We start from the raw sequence: 26,325 nt of genomic DNA on the forward strand, positions 1-26,325 counted from the left end.
AAAAGAAAATTTTGTGTAATTTTCCATTTTTAAATATATACTTTATGTATAAATTTAAAATTTTTTCATCTATTCTCTTAACTCATGGATATTTAGTTTTTTCCCCCAGTGCTTGGCTATTTAGAAGACCTGGTTGTACAGTGGTTAAGCACTCAGCTGCTAACTGAAAGGCTGGCGATGCACCCACCAGCTGTTCCATGGGAGGAAGACGTGGCAGTCTGCTTCTGTAAAATTGTTGTTGTTAGGTGCCGTCGAGTTGGTTCTGACACATACCGACCCTATGTAAACCAATGAAACATTGCCCGGTCCTGCGCTATCCTCAGAGCGTTTCTATGTTTGAGCCCGTTGTTGCAGCCACCGTGTCAGTCCAGCTCATTGAGGGTCTCCCTCTTTTTTTGCTCACCGTCTACCAAGCATGATGCCCTTCTCCAGGAACTGATCCCTCCTGATAGTGTGTCCAAGATTTCTGAGACGTAGTCTCACCGTCCTCACTTCTAAGGAGCATTCTGACTGTACTTCTTTCAAGACAGATTTGTTTGCTCTTTTGGAAGTCCATGGTATATTCAGTATTCTTTGCCAACACCATAATTCAAAGGCATTGGTTCTTCTTGCATCTTCCTTATTCATTGCCCAGCTTTTGCATGCATATGAGGCAGTTGAAAATACCATGGCTTGGGTCAGGCGCAGTTTAGTCCTCAAGGTGATATCTTTGCTTTTTAACACCTTAAAGAGGTCTTTTGCAGCAGATTTTGCCAATGCAATATGTTGTTTGATTTCTTGACTATTGCATCCACGGGCATTGATTATGGATCCAAGTAAAATGAAATCCTTGACAACTTCAGTCTTTTTATCATGTTGTTGCTTATTGGTCCAGTTGTGAGGGCTTTTGTTTTCATTATGTTAAGGTGTTATCTATAGTAGTCTTTGATCTTCAGCAGTGAGTGCTTCAGACGAGTGGTGGTCTGTAAAGATTACAGCCTTGGAAACCCTACGAGGCAATTCTATTCTGTCCTATAGGGTCGCTATGAGCTGGAATCAACTCGACGGCAATGAGTTTGGTTTTTGGTTTGGTTTGGCTATTATAAGAAAACTGCTATGAGCATTTTCATCTGTGTTTTTTGGTGTACATTTCCACTCATTTCTCTTGTATGCTTAGAGGTAGAATTGCAAGGTCGTAGAGCAATTGTACATTTGACCTTAGTTGATATTTTCAAAGTGGTTTTACAAATTTCTTTTCCCAGCATCAATGTATGAAAGTTCTAGTTGTTCTACTTTCTTGTCAATACTTGGTATTGTTGGCCTTTTTAATGCTGTCCGTTCAGGAGGGTGTTAGTGTGCTGTCTTCTAAAGACTGGCAGTGAAAAGTATAGGGTTGTTGGGAATTTTGCTTGTGTTCTGCTGAATGGTAGTCAAGTCAGTAGGGACATCAGGGGTGTACATGTAGAAGAAAAATTATTTCTTGATTCCAAAGTAAAGAAAGTTAGCCCTTTTACCTCGGTTCTAGGAAATTCAAACAGAAGTAAGAGATTTGTGTAATAGTGGTTTAAAATGTAATGAAGGAAAAGAAACTTGGAACTGAATTAATATTTTCTAAATATTTAGAAAGGATAGTCTTATAATCCAGATGCACATACATGAGACTGAAAGAAATTATGTAATTGGTGATAGGATTAGAACTATGTGTGTTAAATCCAATTTACTCAGTTTTTTCTCTATTCTCCCCCCCACCAAAAAAAAGAAAGAGAAGAAAACACACATGGAAAAGAACTTGTATTTTGATATTTCTTTGTGAAATAAAAACAAACCCTGTTGACTTTCCTGGCTACCAAAGCCAAGTGGCGCACCCTGCACAGCCTCTGAATTTATCTGAACCTCTCCTTTGTGGCTCTAGGTGGAAATTTCACACTGTGCGCCATGAAGTTGAAGTGATATCTACAAGTCCCTGAGATGTTGGTATGCTAGGCAACTATTGTGGTCTCACTTTTTTGTTGGTGAACACTTAGCAGGAAATAAACTGTAGACACATTGGTACTTGACCCCAGTGTCAAAGAGGGTGTCTTTGCTCTCCAGTGCAGGGGGAGCAGGAAGGAAAAGGGTGGGGATGGAATGGGCGGCCTGTGGCAGTGGGCCTCAGACTTAACTGTACATCAAGATCACCTGGGGAGTTGGTTAGAATCCAAGTTCTCAGGCCCAGCCCAGAGGTTCAGATCCAGTAGGAAGGGTTTGGGCTGGGAATCTCTGTTTTAAGGGAATGACTGATTCTGAATCAGGAGGTCCAGGTATAGCACTTAGAGCGTCACTCGAAGATCCAGGTTCAAGGAATTGAGAGTTCTACACTGGATGGTAGCTTCGTAGAATTGTTTTATTTCAAAGTTGTTAAAACTTTGTGCTTGGCTCTCCGAAAGGTGGAAGGGCAGAATCAATACACTGTGCCCCCAGGCCACAGGGTCAGCTCTGTGGAGCTGCAGCTGCCAGCAAGGTCTGCGGACACCCAATGAGCCTGGCACACTGAATGGCAGATGGTGGGAAATGGGCAGTTGGGTCTGAGAGTGAGAATTTTCAGGAAGGGGAGGGCCCTGGCAGGTGCCGGTGGAGAGAAGAGTCACTGTGTCTTCTGAGTCATCTTTGCATCACGGTGCCAGTATCCATTATGGCCTTCACAGGAATGACAGTCTCCTTGGGAACCAGTGCCCCTCCCACCACCTGTCTCTCATCCTCAACCCGCTCACCTGTCCACCTGCCCCATCCACGCACATACGCACACTCACTCACACACACCTACACCCCCCACGCCCCATACTCACATACATGCACCTTTGTTTTTCTCAAGAGGAAAGCCTCATTCCATCTCCCATTTTACCTTTAAGACCCTGAAGCTCAGAAAAGCTATCTGACTGGTCCAAGGCTAGTTAGAACACAACCAATTAGTTGTAATCAATCAGTTTCTCTTTCTCTCTCTCTTACGCACACACACCCACTTGTTCACATCCTCCTGCTTTCACACCCTGCCCCGATGCCCATCTCTCTATCCCCCCTGCACTTACACATGGGCGTCTTTGAAAGCTATTAGGCCGTGTCGAGGGATGATCAGTGAAAACAAAAGCCAATGTGGTTTTTAAAATGTGGTAAACATAGTAAGATTAGTATCCTCATTAGAACTGTGGACATAAGCCAGGAGCAGTGGTTGATTGTCAGGGGTCAGAATTAACAGGTGTGGGTGTGTAGGGGGCCAGGCTTGTGCTACTCAGGGTGTTGTCAAGCTGTGTCAGTACTGTGCTGCTGTCTGATCATTAATGGTACTTGTGGACTTAGAAGATCATTGGACTTCAGTTCTGGCTCAGTGGGCCTCTTCCTCCCTTTTGGACTTTCTCAGATTTTAAAGATGTGGTTCGAAATCAGCAATTCTTAACCTTTTGAGGGTTGCAGTTCTCTTTGAGAATCTCATGGGCAGTTTGCACTGTTTCTACAGAAAAACGCATATACATTTAGGGAGCAAAGGGAGGTGGTTTATGACCTCTCTGAGGTCCAGCAGGGGACCCTGCTTTAATGAGCACAGAGGGCTTGTAGCCCTTCTCTCAAGGTCATTTTGTGGCACAAGCCTGTCCCCTGTGGAGTGCCATCTGTAATGGGAACTTGGGAAATATTTGATATTGTGTATATACTTTCTGGAGGGTTTGTACTCAGTTTTAACTAGCAAGCAGAGTTCAGTCAGAGAGCAAAAAGAATTAATGCAGGTAAAGCACCTAGCACCTGCCATGGTAAGCATTCATTTAAAAAATATATACATGTTGTTTGTGTGTACCCTGGTGGCACAGTGGTTAAGAGCTTCAGCTGCTAACCAAAAGGCTAGCTGTTCGAATCCACCAGGCGCTCCTTGAAAGTCCTACGGGGCAGCTCTTCTCTATCCTATAGGTTCGCTATGAGTTGGAATTGACTTGATGGCAACAGGTTTGGTTTTTTCTTTTTTTATATAATTCATATACACACAGACACATATACGCACAGTCTCTCTTAATCAGAATTACAAAGCCAGTTACCTCCGTAAAACCCTTCCATGTCAAAAGCAGTTTGGAAGCATTGAACTAGCTATTGGGAGATAGGAATCCCTCCAGTTTGAATGTAGTCCTCTCTTTTTATTAAAAAAAAAATTTCTTTTTTATTGAGGTGAAATTCATAAAATTAACTGTTTTCCAGTGAACGATTCAGTGGCATTTAGTGCGTTCACGATGTTGTGTAACCCCCACCTCTATCTAATTCCAAAGCCCTCTTTTTATCTTGAGTTCAACGATTCCATTCACTTCAGTAAATGTTTATTGCACTTCTCCTGTGAATAGAGCACCCTGTTAAGCGTTTTGGGGAATGGAAATGGAAAAATTTCAAGGAATGAACAAGGTCTAGGGAAATCATGCTCATCCGTCTCCCTTAACTGTAGAGCAGAGGGATACTTTATTGAGAGGGGTTTGGTGAGGTGAGACTCGAAGGTGGCTTAGAGAAGCTGAGTGTTGTGCCTCTCCTTGTGTTGTTAACCCCAGCAACCAACCTCTCACTCTTGTTGAGTGGCTGTTTCTCGTAAGGTTCACCTTTGCCAGTATCTCTCTACCTGTGGCACCGAGTTCACATCCATGCTCCTTCTGTCTCTGCAGGCCAGGGGTTATCACCATGCAGGCATTGTCGGAAGAGGACCGGAGGCTCTGGATGGAAGCCATGGATGGCCGGGAACCTGTAAGTAACAATTCCGGGAAGCAGAACAAGAAAAAAGGTCCTGAGCTGTTTGTTGCTTCTTTAGTGAAATGATTTTTTACTGTTGCCCTAAAGCCTTGGATTCTCAAGAGCAATGTACAATAGCTAGTTTTATCTTCCTATATTTGTGAATATTTATATTTGCTTCTAGTTGGATATGGTTCCTGAGCTTTGGCCTCTCAGTCCTAAGGCATGGGCTCTGCATGATAAAACCACCAAACCAGTTAGTGTTGAGTTGACCCCATGTGTGTCAGAATAGAACTGTGCTCCATAGAGTCTTCAGACCGATTTTTTAGAAGTATATTGCCAGGCCCTTCTTCTGAGGCACCTCTGGGTGAACTCAAACCTCCAACCTTTCAGTTAGCAGCCAAGCACTTTAACAGTTTGCACTACCCAGGGACTGCATTCTGCACGGCACTACACCAGAATTCCCCTTTTGTCAAGGCAGTTGTATCACCCTAGGTCCCTAAGAAGAGCCTGGTCATGTGATCCTTGGCCCTCTTTTAAGCTGCTGGCCTCTGATATAATCTCAGGGTTTTTCTGCATCTGGGTGACATGGCAAGCCCACATAAGTGCCCTGGGGAAGTCCGTAGAGTCAGAATAGTCCTATTGCCTTGGTGCTAAAGAGATAGATTCCACTGTTAAGCAGATCTCAAGGTTACAGATGTCTGAAGAGTACACTCTCACTCTGTCTCAGTAATAAAAGCTAGAAAAGAAACCAGTATGTCAGTGGGCCAGTTAATAACACTTGGAAAGGCACTATCCAAAGAGGGAACATATGCAGAAGAGAAAGCAGGCCATATCCTCCATTGACAACAGAACTCTGTGTGGCAAGCTGGGTATCCAGGATAGATGATTCTAGTTTATTTGTGTGTCTCTTTCTCAACCTACCCTTGTGAGGTGATCCTGGCAATATCAGCTAATATGCTTTCCTACTCAGCAATTTTTTTTTCCATTAACATTTTCATTAAGATAAAGTCCTTCATCTTTTCTAGTTCCCTCTACCCTTAATTCAGTCAGCTGAGCATAAACAAATAACTGGTGAGTACTGGGGGTGCAACGGTTAAGCGCTTGGCTGCTAACCAAAAGGTCAGCGGTTCTAGCCCACCCAGCAGCTTCATGGTACAAAGACCTGGTCATCTACTTGCATAAAGATTACAGCCAAGAAAACCATATGGGGCAGTTCTCCTCTGTCAAATGGGATCACTATGAGTCTGAATCAACTCAGCTGCACCCAGCAACAACAAGGGTTTGCACAACACTTAATAATACAATATAAAGAGTATAAAGTAAGATTTAAGCAGATATTTAAAGATTTAGGCAGTGTGCTAAACTAATAAAACATTGTTTAATCTTAATTCTTCTCCTGGTAAAATAAAAGACAGCCCTGATTTTGTTTGAAGTCATTGTTATTGATAGAAACTCTTTCAAAAGCAGATACACATTTCTAACTATAGGGCTTGTGAACACAATAGCTGCTTGACATCGGAGGTCTTTGAAAGCAGCTCCTGAGTAGTCCTTCATCTTTTCTAGTACCGTCTACCCTTAATTGGGCACTTTACTGTAAGTCCGGCACTGAATTGGACACATTACATCTGTGACCTCATTTATTCCTTTTAGTACCTTGCAAAAAAGTGTGTATGTAAAAAGTGTTACGATTCCATTTTATAGATAAGGAAACTGAGGCTTAGATTAAATAGCTTGCTCCAGGTTGCACAGAAAAAAAACAAGTGACTGTATTAACAGGCTAGGTTGCTATAACAAAGAGATCACAAAGTGCAGTGACTTAAATAAGATAGTTTATTTTTCTTCCAGAGCCCAGAAGTGAGTAGTCACTGCCAGCAGGGTGATTCTGGCATCTTCAACCCATGGCTCCCAAGGTTGCTGCAGTCATTGCCATTTTCCTGCTAGATAATGGAAATGAAAGAGTTCAGGAAAAAAAAAAAAAATTTTGAAGATCCCATAAGGTGCACATATCACTTGTAAACACATTCTGTTGGCCCAAACATAACTGTATGATCATATCTATCTGCAAAGGATGATAAGAGGTTTAGGCTGTACATAGCAGCCATAGCCTGGCCCATACTCTGGGCATTTTATTACTTCAAAGAAGAAGGAAGGAAAGGATACTGTGCATGGTTGGCAGTCTCTACCATAGTGGCAAACTAGAATTTGAATCCATGTGTAGCTGTAGCTATATGTGGTTTTTATCTTTAGTAGAGATAAAATGTCAAGGTGCCATCTAAGAATTCTCACTCAGTTCATCTTTACAATACTGTCTCTTACTTTCTTGAATGATTGTTCAAATTGTAGGGGAGGAAATACCCAGGAAAAAAAAAAATCGTGTCACAGCATTACTATTCTTGGCTTGTAAAAACCCCATTACAGCCTTTTTTCCCCCCATGAGCTGGCGTTATATAACTGCTTCACCAACTCCATCGTAAGCTTCACCACTCTTCCCCCACCCCCCGTATATTCTCTGTGCATACATAATTGGTCACCTTACTAACCACTTAAGTTTTCCTGTGGATTAACATCTGGCCTCTGCAGGTGGGAAGCGTGCTATTGAAAGAAACATCTTGCTCCACAATATACACATTAAAAAAATTTAAACACAAAATAATTTTGTTTCTAAACATAATCTAAAATTATTTCCCCACAGGAACAGATAGCTTACATGGAAAACCACACCTCCACGTGCTTTTTAGTTTCCTAAAGATATGAATACAGACAAATGAAGGCTGCATAATTGACGGGAATGTTAGGCTTCATTTCACCTGCCTTTGCTAGGAGCCTCTAGGGAACATTCCTACAGATATATGCCCAGTAGACAATGAGCAGCCCCAATTTTAATCACTGTCTCCCTAATTAGTTAAATCTTATTCCCTTGAGAGTTTTGGGTTTGGTAAGGGTGCAGAAACCTCTTTTCCTGTTTGATATTAGAGTGTTTCCTTTATTTCTGGTATGGTGGCTCCTGTCTTTTGTTTTTATACTTACATCTCAATCGTTCTGTGATTACTTATCCAGAATTGGATTTCTGTTTTTGGAGGGGGAATCATTTTGATTTCTGTCCTTTTGTTATTTCATTGCTCAGTAACACCTTAGCATAGTTGGTTAAGAAAGAGTCTAAATGAAGCCCAAATTAGTTGATTTTGCCACCTTTTAGTTAAATGTAATATAACTGATGGTTTTTAGCACAAAATCGTATTGTAGGGTAAAGGAAAGTTACATGTCCTTATGGTACTGATGGTCATTTAATGGAGGAAGGAATTAGAGTGGTGTTCCTACAATGAGCATTGTGGATTTTTTCTAATGTAGTGAATTTGAGCTCTTTTAATTCAATGGAAGAAAGCCCAGTTCAAACTTGCCTAGAAGAAAGTTGGAATTATTGGCTTATATAACTGAAAATCCCGGGGTATAGTAGGTTCCAGGACGGGTAAAATTTTCACCTTCAGTGCAAGAGAGCTGGGTTCAGTCCCTGGGCAGTGCACCTCAAGTACAGCCGCTGCCGTCTGTCAGTGCAGGCTTATGTGTTGCTGTGATGCTGAGCAAGTTTCACTGAAGCTTTCAGACTACGTTGGACTAGAACAAAAGACTTGGCCATCTATTTTTGAAAATCAGCCAGTGAAAAACCTATGGATCACAGCAGTCTGATCCCGTTGTGAATGGGATTGTCATATGTCAGGGGCCAGCTCGATAGCAGCTAATAACAGCAACAACAGTAGTAGCTTCAGGCATATGTGAATCTGGAAGCTTAAATAATATATAGTGTGGTCTTTTGTGTGGACTTCATTTTCTAACAAGTTCTTTCCATGTAGTGGCGAGATGTTTACTAACTGCCCCAAACTTAAACATCTTATTGTCAAGAACAACGGTCAGCACACTTTTTCTGTAAAGGACTAGATAGTATTTTAGGTATTACAGGCCATATGGTCTCTGTTGCAAGTATTCAGCTTTATTATTGTCCTTCAAAAGCAGCTGTGGACAATATATAAGTGAAAAAGTGTGGGTGTTTTTCAATAAAACTTTATTTACAAAAAGAAGCAGCAGCTCGGATTTGGCTCAAGGGCCATAGTTTGTTGACTGTTGGCCCCTGATCTAGAAGTCTAGTGGAAAGAGAGCTTTAGTGTAATAATTCTAAAGAAATCCCATACTTGAATTTTGCTGGTCTAAATACTTGGCAAGAGGATGGAATAAATGAATTAACCAGACCTGACTCACCTGCCCACTGCACTCATTAAAACTCAAACTCATTGCTGTCAATTCTATTTACGACTCATAGTGACCTTATAGGACAGAGTAGAACTGCCTCATAGGGTTTCCCAGAAGCAGCTGGTGGATTTGAACTCCCAACCTTTTGGTTAGCAGCCAAGTTCTTAACCACTGTACCACCAGGGCTCCGTCCACTGCACTAGAACTGCATAAATGCTGGGGAAAGATTGACTGAGGGTAAATCAAAACCTCATTATGTGATGAAGGGGAGTAGGCAGTAGGTGGGCCCAAAATGAAACAGATTCTCCATACTCTGCGATCTATATTCCATTAAATTTTATATTCAGAGAGCTTGCTGTTTGAGAGTTGGCTAAAAGTTAAATAACAACAACTTTACAGCTAACATCATACTTAATGGTGAAAGACTTGAATGCCTTCCTCTTAGACTGGGAATAGGCAAGGGCATTCAGTCTCATCACTTTTACTTGGTAGAGTACTCTAAGTCCTGCCAGTGCAGTGGGGCAAGAAAAGAAAATAAAAGCTGTACAGATGGAAGGATTTACAGGTGACATGATTGACTGTGTAGAAAATCCCAAGGAATACACATACACGCTTGTGCACGCGCGCGCACACACACACACACACACACACACACACCTCCTAGAATTAATAAGTTTAGCAAGGTCATGGACTACGGTAGGGTCACAGGATACAGGACAAACACACGAAAGCGTCAATCCTATTTCTGTATACTAACCACAAACACGTGGTAAGTAAAATTAAAAACATAACACCATTTACAGTTGCTCCTCCTCCCCCGTGAAATACATATCCATCTAATTAAACATATACAGAACGTATATGTGGAAAATTATAAAACGGATGAAATCAAGCAAGATCTAATAAATCAAGATATGTACCATGCTCAGACTCAAAATAGTAAAGATGTCAATCCTCCCTAAATTGATCTGTAGGTTTAATGCAATTCCTATTAAAATCCCAGACTTTTTATACATACAACCCAGTGCCGTCGAGTCGATTCCGACTCATAGCGACCCTATAGGACAGGGCAGAACTGCGCCGTAGACAAGCTTATTCTAAAATCTGCATGGAAAGGCAAAACTAGAATAGCTAAAACAATTTTGAAAAAGAACAATAAACTAGAAAGAACCACTCTACCTAGTTTTAAGACTTCCTTTATAGCTAAAGTAATCAAGCTATAGTATTAACAGAGGGATAGATATAGAGATCAATGAAACAGAATAAATAATCCAGAGTAGACACACAGAAATACACCCAGTTGGTTTTTGACAAAGGTATAAAAACTATTCATTGGAGGAAGGACGGATAGCCTCCAACATATGGTACTAGAATAATGGACATCCATAGGCAGGACATGAACCTCGATTTAAACCTCATATCTTATATAATTATGAATTCAAAATGGATCATAGATTTAAATGTGAAACGTAAAACTATACAACTTTTACGAGAACACATAAGCGGAAATCTCCAGGACCCACAGCTGCTAGGTGGAGAGTTTTAGACATGACACCGAAAGCATAATCCATAAAATAATAGAGGGATTAATTGTTCTTCGTCAAAATTAGAAACTTTTGCTCTGCTACAGACCCTGTGAAGAGAATGAAAAGATAAGCTACAAGAAGATATTTGCAAAGCATATGTCTGACAAGAAATTGCACCTAGAATATATAAAGAACTCTTAAAACTCAACAGTTAAAAAAAAAAAAAAAGACAATCCAATTAGAAAATGGGCAAAAGACATAAAGAGGAAGTTCACCAAAGAGAGTATACAGATGACAAATGAACACATGAAAAGGTGTCAACACCATTAGCCATTATAAGAAAATGCAAACTAAAACTGTAATAAGGTATCACCACATACCTATCAGAATGGCTTAAAAAAAAAAAGGTGGTAATACTAAATGTTGACAAGGATGGAGAGAAACTGGATGTCTTAAACACTGCTGATGGGAATGTGAAATAATACAGCCACTTGGGAAAATCTCTTGGCAGTTTCTAATAAAACTAAACCTGCGCTTAACCGTATGACCCAGCAAATGTTCTTGGGCAGTTATTCCAGAGAAATGAAAACTTACATTCACGTGGAAATTTATAGAACAATGTTTGAAGCAGCTTTATTCATAATAGCCCCAAATTGTAAACAGTCCAAGTCTTCAATGGGTGGATGGTTAAACATACTGTGGTACATTCATACAATGGAATCCTGGTCAGTAGTAGGGATAAATGAACTATTGAGGTACTCAGCAGCTGGATGAATCTCAGGAGGCATTATGCTGAGCGAAAAAAGCCCATCACAAATGGCTGGATAATACATACTGTCATTTTATAGCATTCTTGACATGGCAAAGTTATAGAAATGGAGAACAGATTAGTAGTTGCCAGGGGATAGGGACAGTGTGGGTGGGGTGGGGGACTGCAGCTATAAAGAGGTAACCTGAGGAGGTTCCTTTGTGGTGATGGAACAGATGTATCTCGATTTGTGGTATTGGTTAAATGAATCTGTACTTGGAATATAATTGTATAGACATATGTGTACACACACACATATCACTGAGTGCTTGTAAAAACCATTGAAACCTGAACAAGGTCTGTAGTTTAGTTAGCAGTATGTATAATGGTTATTTTCTGGTGCTGATATTGTATTATGGTTAGAAAAGAGAGTATCAGTGGGGGAAGCTGGGTAAAGGGCCCATAGGACTCTCTCTACCTTTTTTGCAATTTCCTGTGAGTCTATAACTTTTTTATTTTTATTTTTTAAACAACAAGCCAGCTAGTCAGACAGTTTTGAAATGATTCCTCTGTATTTCCTTCACTTTATGTTGAATCTGGGTTGACAAAGAGATAGTCATTATTAAAGCTTTCGTGTTAATCTTCTGTGGCCATTGCTTAAGGCTTGGGAACAGATGACTTCCCATGCTAAATTGGACTACTAAATTGGACACAGAGACCTTAGGTCAAGCTGCATAAATACCACAGCTCAGGGAAATTTTAGAGAACAGCAGATTTCCTTTTGCCAGTTCCTGATAACCAAAGCTTTCTGTCCTTTTCTGTTTGCATATTACTGGTAAGCATGTTTGCTAAACGCAGATGGGTCAGAATCACTACCAGCCTACCATCATTGCCACCGCATACACACCCAATCAGAAGTATTTGTTATCCCTCTTCTTTGAAAGGATGTCTCAGCAAATCAGTGGAACTCCTTAGGTGATCTGCAACCCCAGAGTTTGGATCATTCTCTTTAAACTACACTCACGTGTATTCCCTTGGCTGTGATGGTGGTGTCTGTCTGAAATTGCTTATATTACCTCTTATTTTAGAGGTATTAATCCTGCTTCCCATTCCAAGAACTCTTTAGTTAAATTAAAAATTCTCCACTTTGAGCCAGTACTTGAATACTTGACAGCCAGAAAGTTTGAAGGTTAGCAGAGTCCAGAATTATGTGGAATTAGACTAAGAAGATAAGAAACAGGTGGTATAGTGTCCAAGATTGTGTGTAATGCATATATTAGGGTGAAACACGGAATTGCCACTTTTTGTAGATCAGAAGTGGTCAGATAGTGGCAATTTCATATGGTTCAACCTCATAGCGGTGGAGCAGAAAGAAGCCCACACCTAGGCCGATATCACACTGTTCTTTATGGAACAGGGAACACTGCCCATAAAGGCTGGTCAGTGGTTGATCTTGGGTAGATAGCACAGATCTCCTAGCTTCCAGCTCTGTGCTGTTTTTATAGCAGAGCACGCGCGCACACGCACACACACACGCACATGCACACACACACACACGCACATGCACACACACACACACACACACAGCTGAATTATTAGGAAGCCAGAGCTGAATGATGTTATCTATCTTCACTTGTAAGCAGAGCTACTCTGCTGTGGCTACTGTAATGGAATAAAGGAAAAGAAGGGGGAGACTAAGGCAAAACCACTCTTCTAGTAAAGGACCATTTTGCTTCTTTCTCCTCACCTCCGTTTTTAAGAAATCTTCCATTTCAGGCCTTGAAGACTTTGTGATGGAGCAAAATGTGGCCTTCTCTCACCCAAGCTCTAGCCCCTTAGCCCTGTGAGAACTCATAGATTAAGCGGGCAGTTGGCATCATATGCTGTGGTTCCTAATCTGATGATTGAAAAAAGTGAGCTGTTGGAGTATTTCAAAGGAAAAAGTAAGATTGATTACTGTTAATTAAGATGAGATTCCAGAATCGGAAGCAGGATGTTACGGTGGTTAAGAACATGGGCTCAGGCAGCCCGAGTTTAAATCCACCCCCACCACTTATTAGCGCTCTAACACGGGCAAAAGACTTAAACTCTCTGAGCATGTCTCCTCACCTGAAAAATGGGGCCAATAGTAATAGTTGCCTCCACCTTATAAGACTGTTTTGTATGGATCAGCATATATGTAAAGTGTTTAGCACAATGCTTGTATACAGTGAAATGCTCCTTAAAAGTTATCCTTACTATTTGTCTTTCTGGAGAAGAAGGGCAGATCCTGGGATGCCTGGGTTCTCTTTTAACTCTGTTTCAAAACTACTTGACTCAGCTGAGCAGTTTATTTAAAGTCACCTTGCCCTGGTTCACAGGAATAAGGGCACAGTCTGCTTTTACTAGTATGGAAAATGTGATTTCATTCAGTAATCAGTCTAATCATTCAGGATATGAGTTGAGTAGCATGAAGCAATCTTTAGCCTCTTTTGCTCTAATGTAGCCCAGGCCTAACAGTTCATAATCCCAGCTGTTTGCTAAGCTCAGCTTACTAGTCTACTTCTGGTACTTAAGTTTTCTTTCCTTGGTAAAATAAGTGATCGAAAGAATATGGGTGGTTAAGCAGGTGTGGGGTAAAATCGGTAAGTTGCAGTGTGATCACGGAGGCCTCTCTTCTTTCCAAATGGAGCGATGGATTGGAAAGACAGCTCTGCCCATTTTGTGGAAGCTCTCTTTATAATATCCATGGTGTGAACTGATGATGAGTCTGAAAGTAAAGTCCCAAATTTGCTTTTTATTGCCCTATTCGCCACCCCCACCCAATCCCAAACTGCTTGGAAATTGGATTATACCTCCACATCATTTTGTTTGTGTGTCTTTTTCACTTACTGGACCAAGAGGTCACTTGCAAGCTTTATCTTTCACCCATGGATGTGTTTTTATATAGGTGGAATTCATCACAGGTACCATGTTATATATCTCCCCAAAGGGCTCAAGTCTTAAAAGAAATTTAATAATATTCATTTCTGTCCTTTTTCCCTTTGGTTAGGTGTCCTTCATGAAAACATAAAAATTAGAGAATATTTACTTGAGCTACCTGAGCTATAAGGTGGGAGCAAAGAGAAGGAGGTCAGGGGAAATTGTTTTATGTCGAAGAATTGATGAAAATTTACCAAGCAATGGAAATTTTCATATAATATTTTTGCTTGAACCTTATGACTTCCATAACATGCTGGTGGCACTTATTCAGATCTTAGGTATTCTTAGACATTCTTCTTTCAACATTCAGCAGACATTTTAGATTGACACTGTAATGGACACTGGAGATACCAAGATGAAGAGGGGCCAGAGGAAGGGAAATTTTGTTTGCTGCCCTTTCTCCATTGCCTAGCACACTGGCACAGAGTAAAGCATTCAACAAATATTTGTTGAATGAACAGAGTCAAAAGTAAAGAGAAAGACTGAAGATGGCTGAAGGGTTTTTTTAAAAAGGGATTTGGGTGGCCTACATTACCTAAAACTTTGTGGGTAGATTTGAAGTTATTTGAGTTCCTTGATTTATTCATTTAGATACATATCTCCCTAATTGTATCAGAATTTAAAAGATCTTTAATTTATTTTGTGCCATAAGTCCCTTTAAGAATCAGGTGAAGCCTATAAACTTGCTAAGAAAATGTTTTTAAATGCATAAGATAAAAAAGATAAAATACATTGGAACCTTTGAGAGCTGGAACTTGATGTCTTCCCAAGTTTTCTACCTTTGATAGGGTGCATTCTTACCACTTATCTTTTGCTATCTATTAGTGAAAAATGTTTGCGTTTTTCTTCTCTGACAGGTTGGGTCTTTAACATAGGTTCTGGCTTTTGCAGGTTTTACTGTATGTGGTTTACAAAGGAAAAAAGTATATAGAAATAGTTACCAAAATAGTGAAAACATCTGTGATGTAATAAATACATGCATCTATGTTGCGTGTCTCTCAATTTGTCTTTTCTGAGCCAACTCTAACTCTAGAACTAACTCTTAACTTTAAATATCCTCTCTGACACCAACTGCAAATACAGTGCTTCCTCTGACCCTGACCACCAAACCTAGGTCAGCTGTCATGGATTGAACTGTATCCCCCAAAAATGTGTGTATCAATTTGGCTGGGCCATGATTCCGGATATTGTGTATTTGCCCACCATTTTGTCATCTGATGTGACTTCCCTATGTGTTATAAATCCTGCCTCTGTGATGTTAATAAGGGCGGATGGGTGGCAGTTGTGTTGATGAGGCAGGATACAATCTATGGAATTGGCTTGTGTCTTGAGCTGGTTTCTTTTGGGATATAAAAGAGAAGCCAGCAGAGAGAGTCAGGGGAGACCTCATACCATCAAGAAAGCAGTGCTGGGAGCAGAGCATGTTTTTGGACCTGGGGTTCCTGTGTAGGGAAGCTCCTAGTCCAGAGGAAGACTGATGAGAAGGACATTCCTCCAGAGCCATCCCAAGCACTGATGTCTTTCACCATCCAGGAAGCTCTCTGAGCTTGTGTCCAGATTTTTTTAGTGAGGGTTTCTTTATGTAGCATGATTGATTGGATCATTGCCCACATGGTTGAACTCAGCCTCCAACCCCCTGCCCCGAGGTCAGGCTGTATCATGTGGTTCTTTCTGGCCTGGCTACCTCCTACCCAATAGTTACCTCATTAGCAGAACCTTTTAGGTAGGTATGGTCTGGAGTCCCTCTATAAATAACAAAGACCCCAACCACTGAGGAAATTCCAAGTGTTTAGAAATTACCTCCCAGGAATAGGGGACAAAGACCAAATTCTTCTGGTAAAGTTAATACCCCACAGTTATACCCCACAGCTTTTTTATTACCACATTAAATAATAAGATATAATGGCAGACCTGGTAAGTCCTGTAATTTTGTAGTAATGATGAGTAAAAATGATATTTCAGGTCATCTCTAACAACGCTAATGATATATGGAAATATCTGTTGTTTCTATTGGTGACAAAGTCACAGGTACTGCTATTGCCACTGTAGTTGTTGACCATATTCATATTTGTAGGAAATCCTAAATTTTCGTTAAATATTAACGAAAGTAAATGTGAACTGTTTTCCACCGTCCAAGTTCATGATGTTGTTGTTAGTTGCCATTGAGTCGATTCCAATTCGTAACAACCCCACCTGTACAGAGTAGAACTGCTCCACAGGGGTTTCAAGGCTGTGACCTTTCAGAAGCAGATCGCCAGGCCTTTCTTCTGAGGCACCTCTGGGTGGGCTTGAACTGCTACCCAGCTAGTAGTTGAGTGCTTAACCATTTGAGCCACCCAGCAGCCAATGAAAACCTGATTGAGTCCAGTTCTACTCTGAAAGCCGAGAGGTTGCCGTCAGTCGGAATTGACTCGATGGTAACGGGTACCTGTGGCTTTCATCTCAGAAAGAGAAGGAACATGCTTTTCTCTCTCTGTACCTCTTCCAGAGGAAATTCATTGCTCTCTTGCCTCCCTGTTTTGTTAATTCTGTGCACAGTTTTGTATTTTCTAGACATTCCTTCCCCTGTTTTTGTGGCCGAGGTTAACTGTTGTCAAATATGTTTTGAGGTATTTGTAACTGAAAGTTTCTATCACCAGTTAGTTCCTCGTTGGAATTAGAATTAAGGCTGATTTAAGAGTTCCTCTGGGAGGAATAACATTCTGACAAGTCAGGAATGTATCAGAGCCTCTGGTTATGGGTATCAGGATGTGCATTCACTCTTCTTTTATATTTTTCAACTTTTTATTTTGAAATCATTTCAGACTTATAAGATGTTGCAAAAATAGTACAAAGAATTCTGGAATACCGTTCACCTGGATTCCCCAAAGGTTAACATCACAGTGAATTTTCCACCCAGAAAATGAACATTGATGCAATACTATTATCTATTTTATAGACCTCAACTTTGGCCAGTTGCCCCACTATTACCTTTTTTCTGGTTCAGGGTCCAATGTAGGATCACATATTATATTTAGTTGTTACATCTCCTTAGTTTTTAAAAAATCTGGGACAGGTAGAGGCTTGGCTTTTTAACAGTATATTACCACCAACAAATGTCCAGATAGTTGAGATCTCCTGTCGGACAGTATCTTATGTCTGTTCCCATCTTGGCATGCATTTGGGGAATATTGTCAATATCCTCCCTCTGTCTAGGTGATAGTTCATACCTGTCCACCATTAAATCAATTGTGTTTCTCTTATTCTTCTTCCAACAGCTCTCTGCTATGTTACATTTACTCTCAAGTTTATAGACTTCCTTATACTGTACCTGTTTCTTTGAACATTTTGTCTTCTACTCCCTAGACTCAAATTGCATATTCTTCCTTGTGCAGTTTACTCTGTTAATTATCTGTATTGTAGTTGTTGGTGTAAAGACACTGAGGCCATAATATGATCTTAATAGACATTCCATAGTGTGACCTGCCACCTCTAGCAGCAGCCCCAATTACCGTTGGACCTCTCTCTGCCAGATATTATGACATTGATTTGTGGGAATGGCGATTATGGTTGGATTAGTTTTTTTTTCTCTGTGGGAAAGACAGTCGATAAGAGAAGGATCTTTTTAGAGCGACTTTATTCATTTGAAGAATAACTGAACGGGCTCTTACGCCCATTTCTGCAACTTTCGCTTATACCTTGAAAGCCAGAAAGTTGTATATTTGCTAGTGATCAAATCAAGGGTGGCATTTAGAATAACATGTTGACGGAAGGACGTGGAGGCATTTTGAGTAATAGGAAGTCTGTGAATTAGACTTTTTGTTTTGTGGTGAGGCGTGAAACAAGATAAGCATTTTTGAAAAATTATCATTGGGTTTGCTGAACTGGGGTCAAATCAGGAGGATATTCCCTATGACTCTGGAAGAAAACACCAGGACAAATAAACACATCCTAAAAGCAAAACCATTTTCTAGCCTGGCTTAAAAATTTTCCCTTTTGCTCATCTAGGAAATAGCGCAGACGTGCGGTCTAATGGTTACAGCCAAAGGCAGAACAGAAGGAACATGGCCTGGCTAGCCCTAGCCAGCTGCCCTTGTATCCACATGCTGTGTGGTCTTGATCCAATGCCTAAAAAAGTGAGGCTCCCCTTCGGACTGCTCTCACCCCAACCCACTTTTTACCACTTTACTTTTAAGAGCAAAAAAGAGAAGGTGGAGAGAACCAAGAAACTAAGCTGGAATTCCTCAGGTTAGAAATATGCTGTCTTGTAATTAATCATTGCTAATTACTTTTGTTTTCACCATAAATCTAAAAAGAGCTTTATCAAAGCCGGACTGAGGTAATCATCAGCGTTCTTGGGGTAAATGGAAATGTTTTTGGTTTTTTTTTTAATGCCCACCATTGAAATACTTTTTTATTTTCTCCCTTGGAACTACCTTGCTGAGAACTATATATATAGTTCTTACTGTTTATCCACCTAGTTCATGTCTCCATGCATTGTCATCCCAGGAAGACGGCAGCTTATTGAGGGCAAGGATGGATTGTGTCCTTCCTATCTTTAATATTCTACATATGATGCTTAGTTGAGTGCTACGAAAGATAATTAGCACTTGTTACTATTGAATTAGCCTGGAGGTAATGAATTAAGTGGGATTCTGTTATCTGGTCTACAACTGAGTTCGTTAGTTCGCTTCCATGTTGAATGTCTTGGGTTCTGGTCATTATCAGGCCACTATAAATAGAAATCCACAAAGGCAAGGATCTCGACTTTGTTGTTGTTTACTGCATCCCCAGCCAAGACCACACAGCATGCTGATTGCTGCCATGCTGAAAAGGCTGAGATGATAAGTAAGGATCAATCTTAGCCGCCTATCTCCTGAGGTGTTCCTTTACTTCAGTCCTTTATTTAGAAAGTTAAAAATAGACACCCCCCCAAAAAAACCGTGTGGGTGTGTGTAGGTATGCATACATGTGCATGCATACACACATCTGCAATGATGAGGTACAACAGAGAACATGGCAAAAGTAACTCATTATAATTCCACAAAATGGGTTTCATTCTGTATGTGAGTGGATTTCTGTTATCTTAGTTCACTCCATTGCAGGAGCCAAAAAACCTAACCAAACTTATTGCCATTGAGTCGATCCTGACTCATAGCAGCCATATAGAACAGAGTAGAACTGCCCTATAGGGTTTCCAAGGAGCAGCTGGTGGATTCAAACTGCTGACCTTTTGGTTAGCAGCCAAATGCTTAACCATTGTGCTACCAGGGCCCCCATTGCAGGAGCAAAAGGTTTAAATGCATGGGCTTTGGAATCAGATAGTGTGAGTTTGAATCCTGATTCTGTTATGGCACCTTGGGCAATTTACCTAATTTCTCTAAGCCTTAGTTTATCTAACTGTAAAATGGGGAGGTAATAGTACTTAACAAAGTAGAGGAGATAATACATATGTCTCACATCAGTTCAATAAAAGTTACCTCTCCAATTAACAGTGAATTCCAGAGATTTTTAGATATATATCACGTCATTACCTAGAGAGTAGCAAGACCTATCCTGATTCTATACTGACTACCTTTTGGGCTAGTTTCAGACAATGGAACTATGACTCAGAAACACTTAAATATGATATATTTTATTTTTCATTTTGTTTTGTGGAACAGAGCTTGGGAAAGGATATAAAGCAAGAAAGCAAAAAATAATAATACCAAAAAAAATTAGGACTAAAAGTTGGAGGGAAATGTGATTCTGAAATCATCAGGTCAGTTTTGATAACTTTATGTCAATATGGTAACAATACATTAAGCAAATATAGAAATGTTCTATTGAGATTTTGTAGTTTAATTTCCAGAGACAGTTGAAGAACCTTGGCACATGGGATTTGTAGTTGTTAGGGAATGGGTGCAATACTGTCCAGTCTTCGTTACAAAGGGCATAGAGGCCAAGTGATTAATATATTTCTTTTAACAAACAGTCAGCCAGTGCAGGAGGCCTAGGACCAGAGCTGTGTCATTCTGTCCAGTTCCAACAAGCCTTCATTTTTGCCTTTGTCATCTCTTTAGCCTTAAAAGCTAATCATAATGAATATTGTCCTTTCTACCACTCTGTGGTTACAGCCAATATTACCCAATTAGAATCAGTTTGTGAAGGTTAAGATCTGTTCAGTTCTCAAGACTGTTCAGTACAGTGTTATAAACTCTGCCCACCATGTAGTTAACTTTGCCTATGTATTCATCAGGATCACAGGGCTTGGTACAGAGGGCTTCCACACAAACGGCAAGTTTAAAGAGCGAGGAGAGAGAGGGTAACTGCAACTTGAATAGGTTTCACTGATTTCTTGAGCCAAGGTTCTCACTCTGGAATCCAGGGAAGGACTTGAGAAGGGGCAAAGTGGTAACATCTGTGAACCCTCTGAAGTTGTGTGTGAAACGTTTGTAGATCAGGTCTGCTAGGGGGAAGAGTTGGTAGGAGATACTAGTTTGTTAACGGGATCTGTGGCAGAGTGCCAAAAAGTGCCAACTATGACCTGGTAGTTTCGTGAGTATATATTTGGAGTTTATCTGAGGAGGACTCTCTGTTCTTAATACCCAGTAAAATAATGGCCTATTATTTTTTCTGGGCCCACTTGTGAGTTGAAGGGGACTTTGGAAGGCCTCTGTGCTAAGTGCATATGTCTACTGTCTGCCTGTATTCTTGAGCTTGCCCAGTGAGAAAATACAGCCTCATTTCTTTTACAGAGGACAAACTGAAGTGTGTGTATGTGGCGGACGAGGGGATGAGTAGGGAGACAGGCAGGCAGAGAGTGAGATGCATTTGAGGGATATTTTTTGTCTCCCTATTGTGTCCCCGTATCAGACTGATACTAAATGATATTTACTTAATTTTAATTAGTGCTTGTGCTTTCCTTTTTGTGACTGCCACAGTTAACAAATTCAGACAAATAGTGTAATTTTTTTCTTTTAAACTTTTTGGATATTGTTTAAGAAATTTTGCTTGCAAGAAATAGTATCGATGCTGCATTGTCTTTTTCTTGAACAACTCCATTCCTTTCAGTGTCTAATCCTAGTTCAAAGCAGAAATCCTGAAGGCATTCCTTTTTCCCTGCTTGTCGTATTTCTTGTTTGGTTCCGTTGCTGTTATTGAACTGCCTTGTTTCCTGCAGTGACACCCAATCTGAGTCGTTGACCAATAAAGTCAAGCTCAAGATTGTAAAAAGATCTGTGAATCTTCACTTCTTTGCAGAATTATGATAGAAGCCTGTTTAGATAAGTGAGGGCTCTTTCTCAAATAAATATAGACCACAGAGATGGCGACATGAGTTACATAAAGAAAAGACCAGCTGGTTTAGGAGTATGGGCTTGGTTGTGTGGAAGGGTAGTGTCTGTTAGAAGAGATCCTAAGTCCAGGTTACTCTTACGGCACGCTTCTTATGAAGTAGTTTCACAAGTTTCTTCTTGAAAAGTAGATGCTCTAGTGAAAAGTATTTTGGGAAATGGAAACAAGACTTTCTCCCAAAATGGTCATCAGTTTTGGAACACCTTTGAGGAAGGCTAGAAATGTAAAGTGAGAAGAGGGGTGACACCAACTATGTCCCCATATTTGTTGCTCATTTGGGCCCCAGCACCTCTGTGCATCACTTGGAGTAGTGGAAGGAGGGCCAGTTTGGCCTGAATTCTAATTTCAGCTCTGTTGTCAGCCAGATATGGACTTTGGGCAAGTTAGCTCACCTTCAGAACTTGAACAATAAAAGGGCTTGTTAGGGTAATAGGTATATTTAGGGTCTTATCAGTCTTTAAAGGCTCTTTCCAGTTCTGACATATGAATCCAGATCTTCTGACTAAGTAACCAGTCACGATCTGGCCATGCAGAGTAGCAGAGGGTCCTTCCTTGGGGAGACTGTTTCTGCACTGGCTGCTCATTTAGGAGGCATTTCTGCATCTGCTGGGTTGGAGATGAGAAGACCAAGAGAGGAGTGCATGGGTTGATGGTATGGTGGGTTTGCAGTTATTTTCTTTTCTTGATCCCTGTGTCTTAAAGAGATGTCATAGGCCATCTTTTCTGCCAACATTCCCTGTGAGAGATGCTTCTGATTGGGAACTTTCTCTTCTGGGTGTGTTTGTGTTTTGTTTCTTTTTCTGTTGTTTTAAGTCAGATGTACTGAAATCTGTTTTGGTGTTTGCCTGGAGGTGGGTTTCTCATTCCCTTTGAAGTTCCGTATAGACATTGTAGTATGGGTGTGAGCAGAAGCCTTGGTTCTTTGGTGGAGGAAGGGGGGCAACTGTTGCTTGAAAAGTAAAAAGTTTAAAAAAAAAAAAAGATCCTGACTGTTCCATGGGTCATTGTTCTATTATTCCAAAGTAGAAACAGATATTTGCTCTTAGGAGCTTGGTCATTGCTGCACTCTCATTACCATTGGCAGTTCACTGTCACTGTATTTTTTAACATCCCAAGTGCACTCGTTTCTTTTTAATTAAGATGGTAGTGGTCACAATGGTATGGAAAGAATATAACTTAAAACACCTTGCCCCCAGCTAGTGCATTTATGTTTTGCCATGGTCTGATCTGACAAATGAATCTCCCATACTGTGGAGGAGTTTCCATCCCTGGATTCCCACTGCCACTCCCCTTCAGTGACACATGAGAGGCTCTGGAATTCAATTCAGTGGGCATTTGTCGAGTATAAACTACGCACCAGCCACTGTATAGGTGCCAGGACAGTTGACAAGCAAACAGATCAGGAGATTGCCCTTGTGTCATAAGTTCCCTTTTTCCTTCTCTTGTGGTACCCATGGTGTAGTGGTTAAGTGCTACGGCTGCTAGCCAAAAGGTCAGCAGTTTGAATCTGCCAGGTGCTCCTTGGAAACTCTACAGGGCAGTTCTACTCTGTCCTATAGGGTCACTATGAGTTGGAATCGACTCGACGGCAGTGGGTTTAGTTTTGGGTTTTATGGTACCTATTCCTGACTCTGTGCACTGCATTGATTAGTTGTTCTAAACTGAACGTTTTCTTTTTTAAAGGCTCCATGCAAGGAAGTCTTTGTGCCCCTTGTGTACGTAGATGTGGTACATTATAGCTTCAGAGTCCCATCTCCCATAGGTTTGGAGCTTTCAATGGTCTATTTCAAGCGTCTGCTTGCTTGTTTCATCAACACTTTTTCTAACTGGCCTGTTCTTCAAGGGTTCACCCTGGGGGATGCTGTCTGTGTCGTGCCAGTTCGCTATTTCGGGACTTGCCGAAATTAAGGCAGCCTGTCCCGTGCGGACAAGATTGTTTTCATTCTTTTGCTGTTTTGGTGAGGTGGAACTTACAGAGCACCAATTGATACGAGAATAGCCACAAGAGTTTTACTGTCCTTCTTTCTCTATAAGATACGGGCTTGAGGTATTATTACCCCGGTCTAAAGGTAGGCTTTTTTAGCTGACTATGCAGGATGAGGCCACAGAGCTATGTCACTTTGGCGCTAGAGAATACTCTGAGCAGAGCCTCAGTCCATATGGTCTGTCCAGGGTAGGGTGTACCAATGTTAGAATCATTTTCTTCAGACCTGGGTGTCTGGTGGCACCTGGTTGTAACTCTTATTTCCCTTGGATCACTGAGGGGCAAATTTCAAAGATGGTACAAGGCAAGCAAGTATGCTGTCTAAGCAAAAGTTGCTTTTTAGCAAATGATTTGCAAACGTGCAGTCCATCTCTGGGAAAGGGCATCCAGGCCTTGGGGGATATCGTTAAAGACCACTAGACATTGGTCAAGATCTGTTAATCCCCTTTTTCTGTGAGATGAAAGAATGTTAGACCCCGAGTAGGGCATTTTCCTGAGGATTTCTTATAATATTCACCCAATCTAGAGTCCAGACCAGGCTATGCTTCCTTCTCTGCTCCCAGAGTTTTGACTGAGCCTACGCCCACTGCTTTGGTTTCTAGTGGAGTCCTTTTGTTTTTGTAATTGAAAATCCCAAGATTACCTCGCCTCTGTGTTTTTTTTTTTTGGTGTTTTCTAACTAGCTGATGAATTACCCTCCCCTCTGTGCCCCTTCTGGATTCATTTAATTGGTCCTGTTTTCTCTCCAGCTCTCTGCCCTCTTTTTGTTTAAAAACACTCAGCTTCCTAGTTAGTCTAGACTATCCAGCTTCCCATCCGGGATGTCTACACCCTCCCCTCTGTGGGGCTTGCCAGGTCCTCCTGCCTAGATCATTAACTTTTTCAGAGAGCATAGTATCTGGCACATAGGAGCACTCAGTAGAGGTTGAATAAATGTATAAAACTTCACTAGCACCCAGTGGTGCTGTGACTATGACTCAAATGTGATTCAGGTGTTTTGATGCCCCAGCCTGATTAGATCTAGCCCTTTGTCTTCATGGGGTCATTGGAGTGTCTTAGTTTTGTTTGTTTGTTTAGGAACATGTGGCATACCTACTTACTCCAATATTTAACAGAGGAACAATTCCTGTATTGCTTAAATGCCATCAATTCTCAGGCCTGCCGTCAAATCAATAACCACTTTTGGGGAGCAAGAAGAAAACATTTTGTTAAATATAAATAAGGATTTTAAGATGTATTTAAATTTCAGGGGAAAAAAAGTGTTTTAGAATCAAGGAAATATGGTATATGTAAACTCCTAGTGATGTGCAGTGATTGGTCTGGAGGACTGTATAGGAAAATTATATGGATAGGAAGTCTTTTTGGGAGGGAATTCTGAGACCCATTTTAAAATCCGGTGACTACGGTGGACTCTCTAAGAAATGAATACACTCACCAAAGGAATTTTAGCATAAAATTTGTGGGGGTTTATGAAGTCTCTGCATCTACCCAGGTTACATTGTAGAATAGTGTGTCCTTGTTTGACACTGTTGGGAAAACTTCTCAAGGAATGACTGAGGAAGACATGTTGTAGTGTTTTTTATTAGGAACCTTGTTTAGGTTATTAACACCAAAAGGCTTTTTAAGCCTTTAATAGAGAAAATGGAAATAGACAGTGACCAGTTCCAGATGTTAATGTCCTTGTAGGGTGTGTCTTTGGCCAGGATGCTTCTCATGTCCCTGTTCAACATGTGACGCAGTCAGACTGAATCCTTGTAAAGCTTGCTGCTAACTTGGTTTTGCTCACTCGCAACGCCAGAGTCTTGGCTGCAGCAGCGAGTGGAGCCCAGCCAGCCCAATTATTTCTTTAGGACAATCTCTGGAGGACTTCTTTTACCCATTTCTGAAGACAGCAGAGGATTAGTTGAAAATGTTTAAACCCACACTCTATAATGAAGCCATGCATGGTTTTAAGTGTAATCATGGAGGGTAGGGGTCCTTGTTTATCTGTTTTTATTATCTGAGTCCCTGAAGTTATATGTGCTTAACTAGGAAAGCAGAAGTTACGATTAAATGAAAACATTAACTGATGACTAACCACTAATAGGAAACCCTGGCGGCATAGTGGTTAAGTGCTACAGCTGCTAACCAAAAGGTCGGCAGTTCAAATCCGCCAGGCGCTCCTTGGAAACTCTATGGGGCAGTTCTACTCTGTCCTGTAGGGTTGCTATGAGTTGGAATCAACTCGACAGCAGTGGGTTTGGTTTTTTTTCTTTTGGTTTAACCACTAATAAAATTAGTCACCACTTCAACATTCCTCCCTGCTTAACACTATCGTTTCTTTTAGGGTGACTACTGTGGACTCTGTAAGAAATCTGTGTTGGTCTCTCTTTGAAGGGCTGATAAACATTCAGAAGCATGACAGAAATTGTTAATTTTACAAAAGATTTTATGAAGCTCAGGATGTGGTCTTGGAGAAATTGTTAAACCCTGTGCATAGTCACGGACAAAGGCGGACCTGGCAGAGTGCAAGTGCTTAGCAGCAGATGAAGAGAAACATAAATGAGGATGATGACTTGATAGTACTTGAAAGGAGATTGATTTGAGTCAAAGGGTTACGAACAGACCTTAGTAAAGTTGATGAGGCCCTTATTTATTTTTGTAAAAATGACCATCATTTTGATAGTGCTATTAAAGTTGAACTTAAAGACTGTTATAGGACGATTGGAAACCCTGGTGGCGTAGTGGTTAAGTGCTATGGCTGCTAACCAAAAGGCTGGCAGAGTCCACCAGCCCCTCCTTGGAAACTCTAAGGGGGCGGTTCTACTCTCTTCTATAGGGTCGCTATGAGTCAGAATCGA

General features: G+C 40.9%; 1 protein-coding gene across 9 annotated transcripts in view; it reads left to right on the plus strand.

Moving 5' to 3' along the window:
- Window positions 1–26,325, plus strand: part of ARHGAP26 (Rho GTPase activating protein 26) — a 536,050-nt gene that overhangs the window by 192,820 nt on the left and 316,905 nt on the right. For all 9 annotated transcript variants that reach the window (XM_049873956.1, XM_049873958.1, XM_049873960.1 and 6 more), the window contains exon 11: window positions 4,644–4,722. In XM_049873956.1, the coding sequence (XP_049729913.1) occupies window positions 4,644–4,722 (79 nt within the window). The remainder of the gene's footprint in view (window positions 1–4,643; window positions 4,723–26,325) is intronic.

Source organism: Elephas maximus, chromosome 2 (assembly GCF_024166365.1).
Source record: "Elephas maximus indicus isolate mEleMax1 chromosome 2, mEleMax1 primary haplotype, whole genome shotgun sequence".
Taxonomy (NCBI): Eukaryota; Metazoa; Chordata; class Mammalia; order Proboscidea; family Elephantidae; genus Elephas; species Elephas maximus.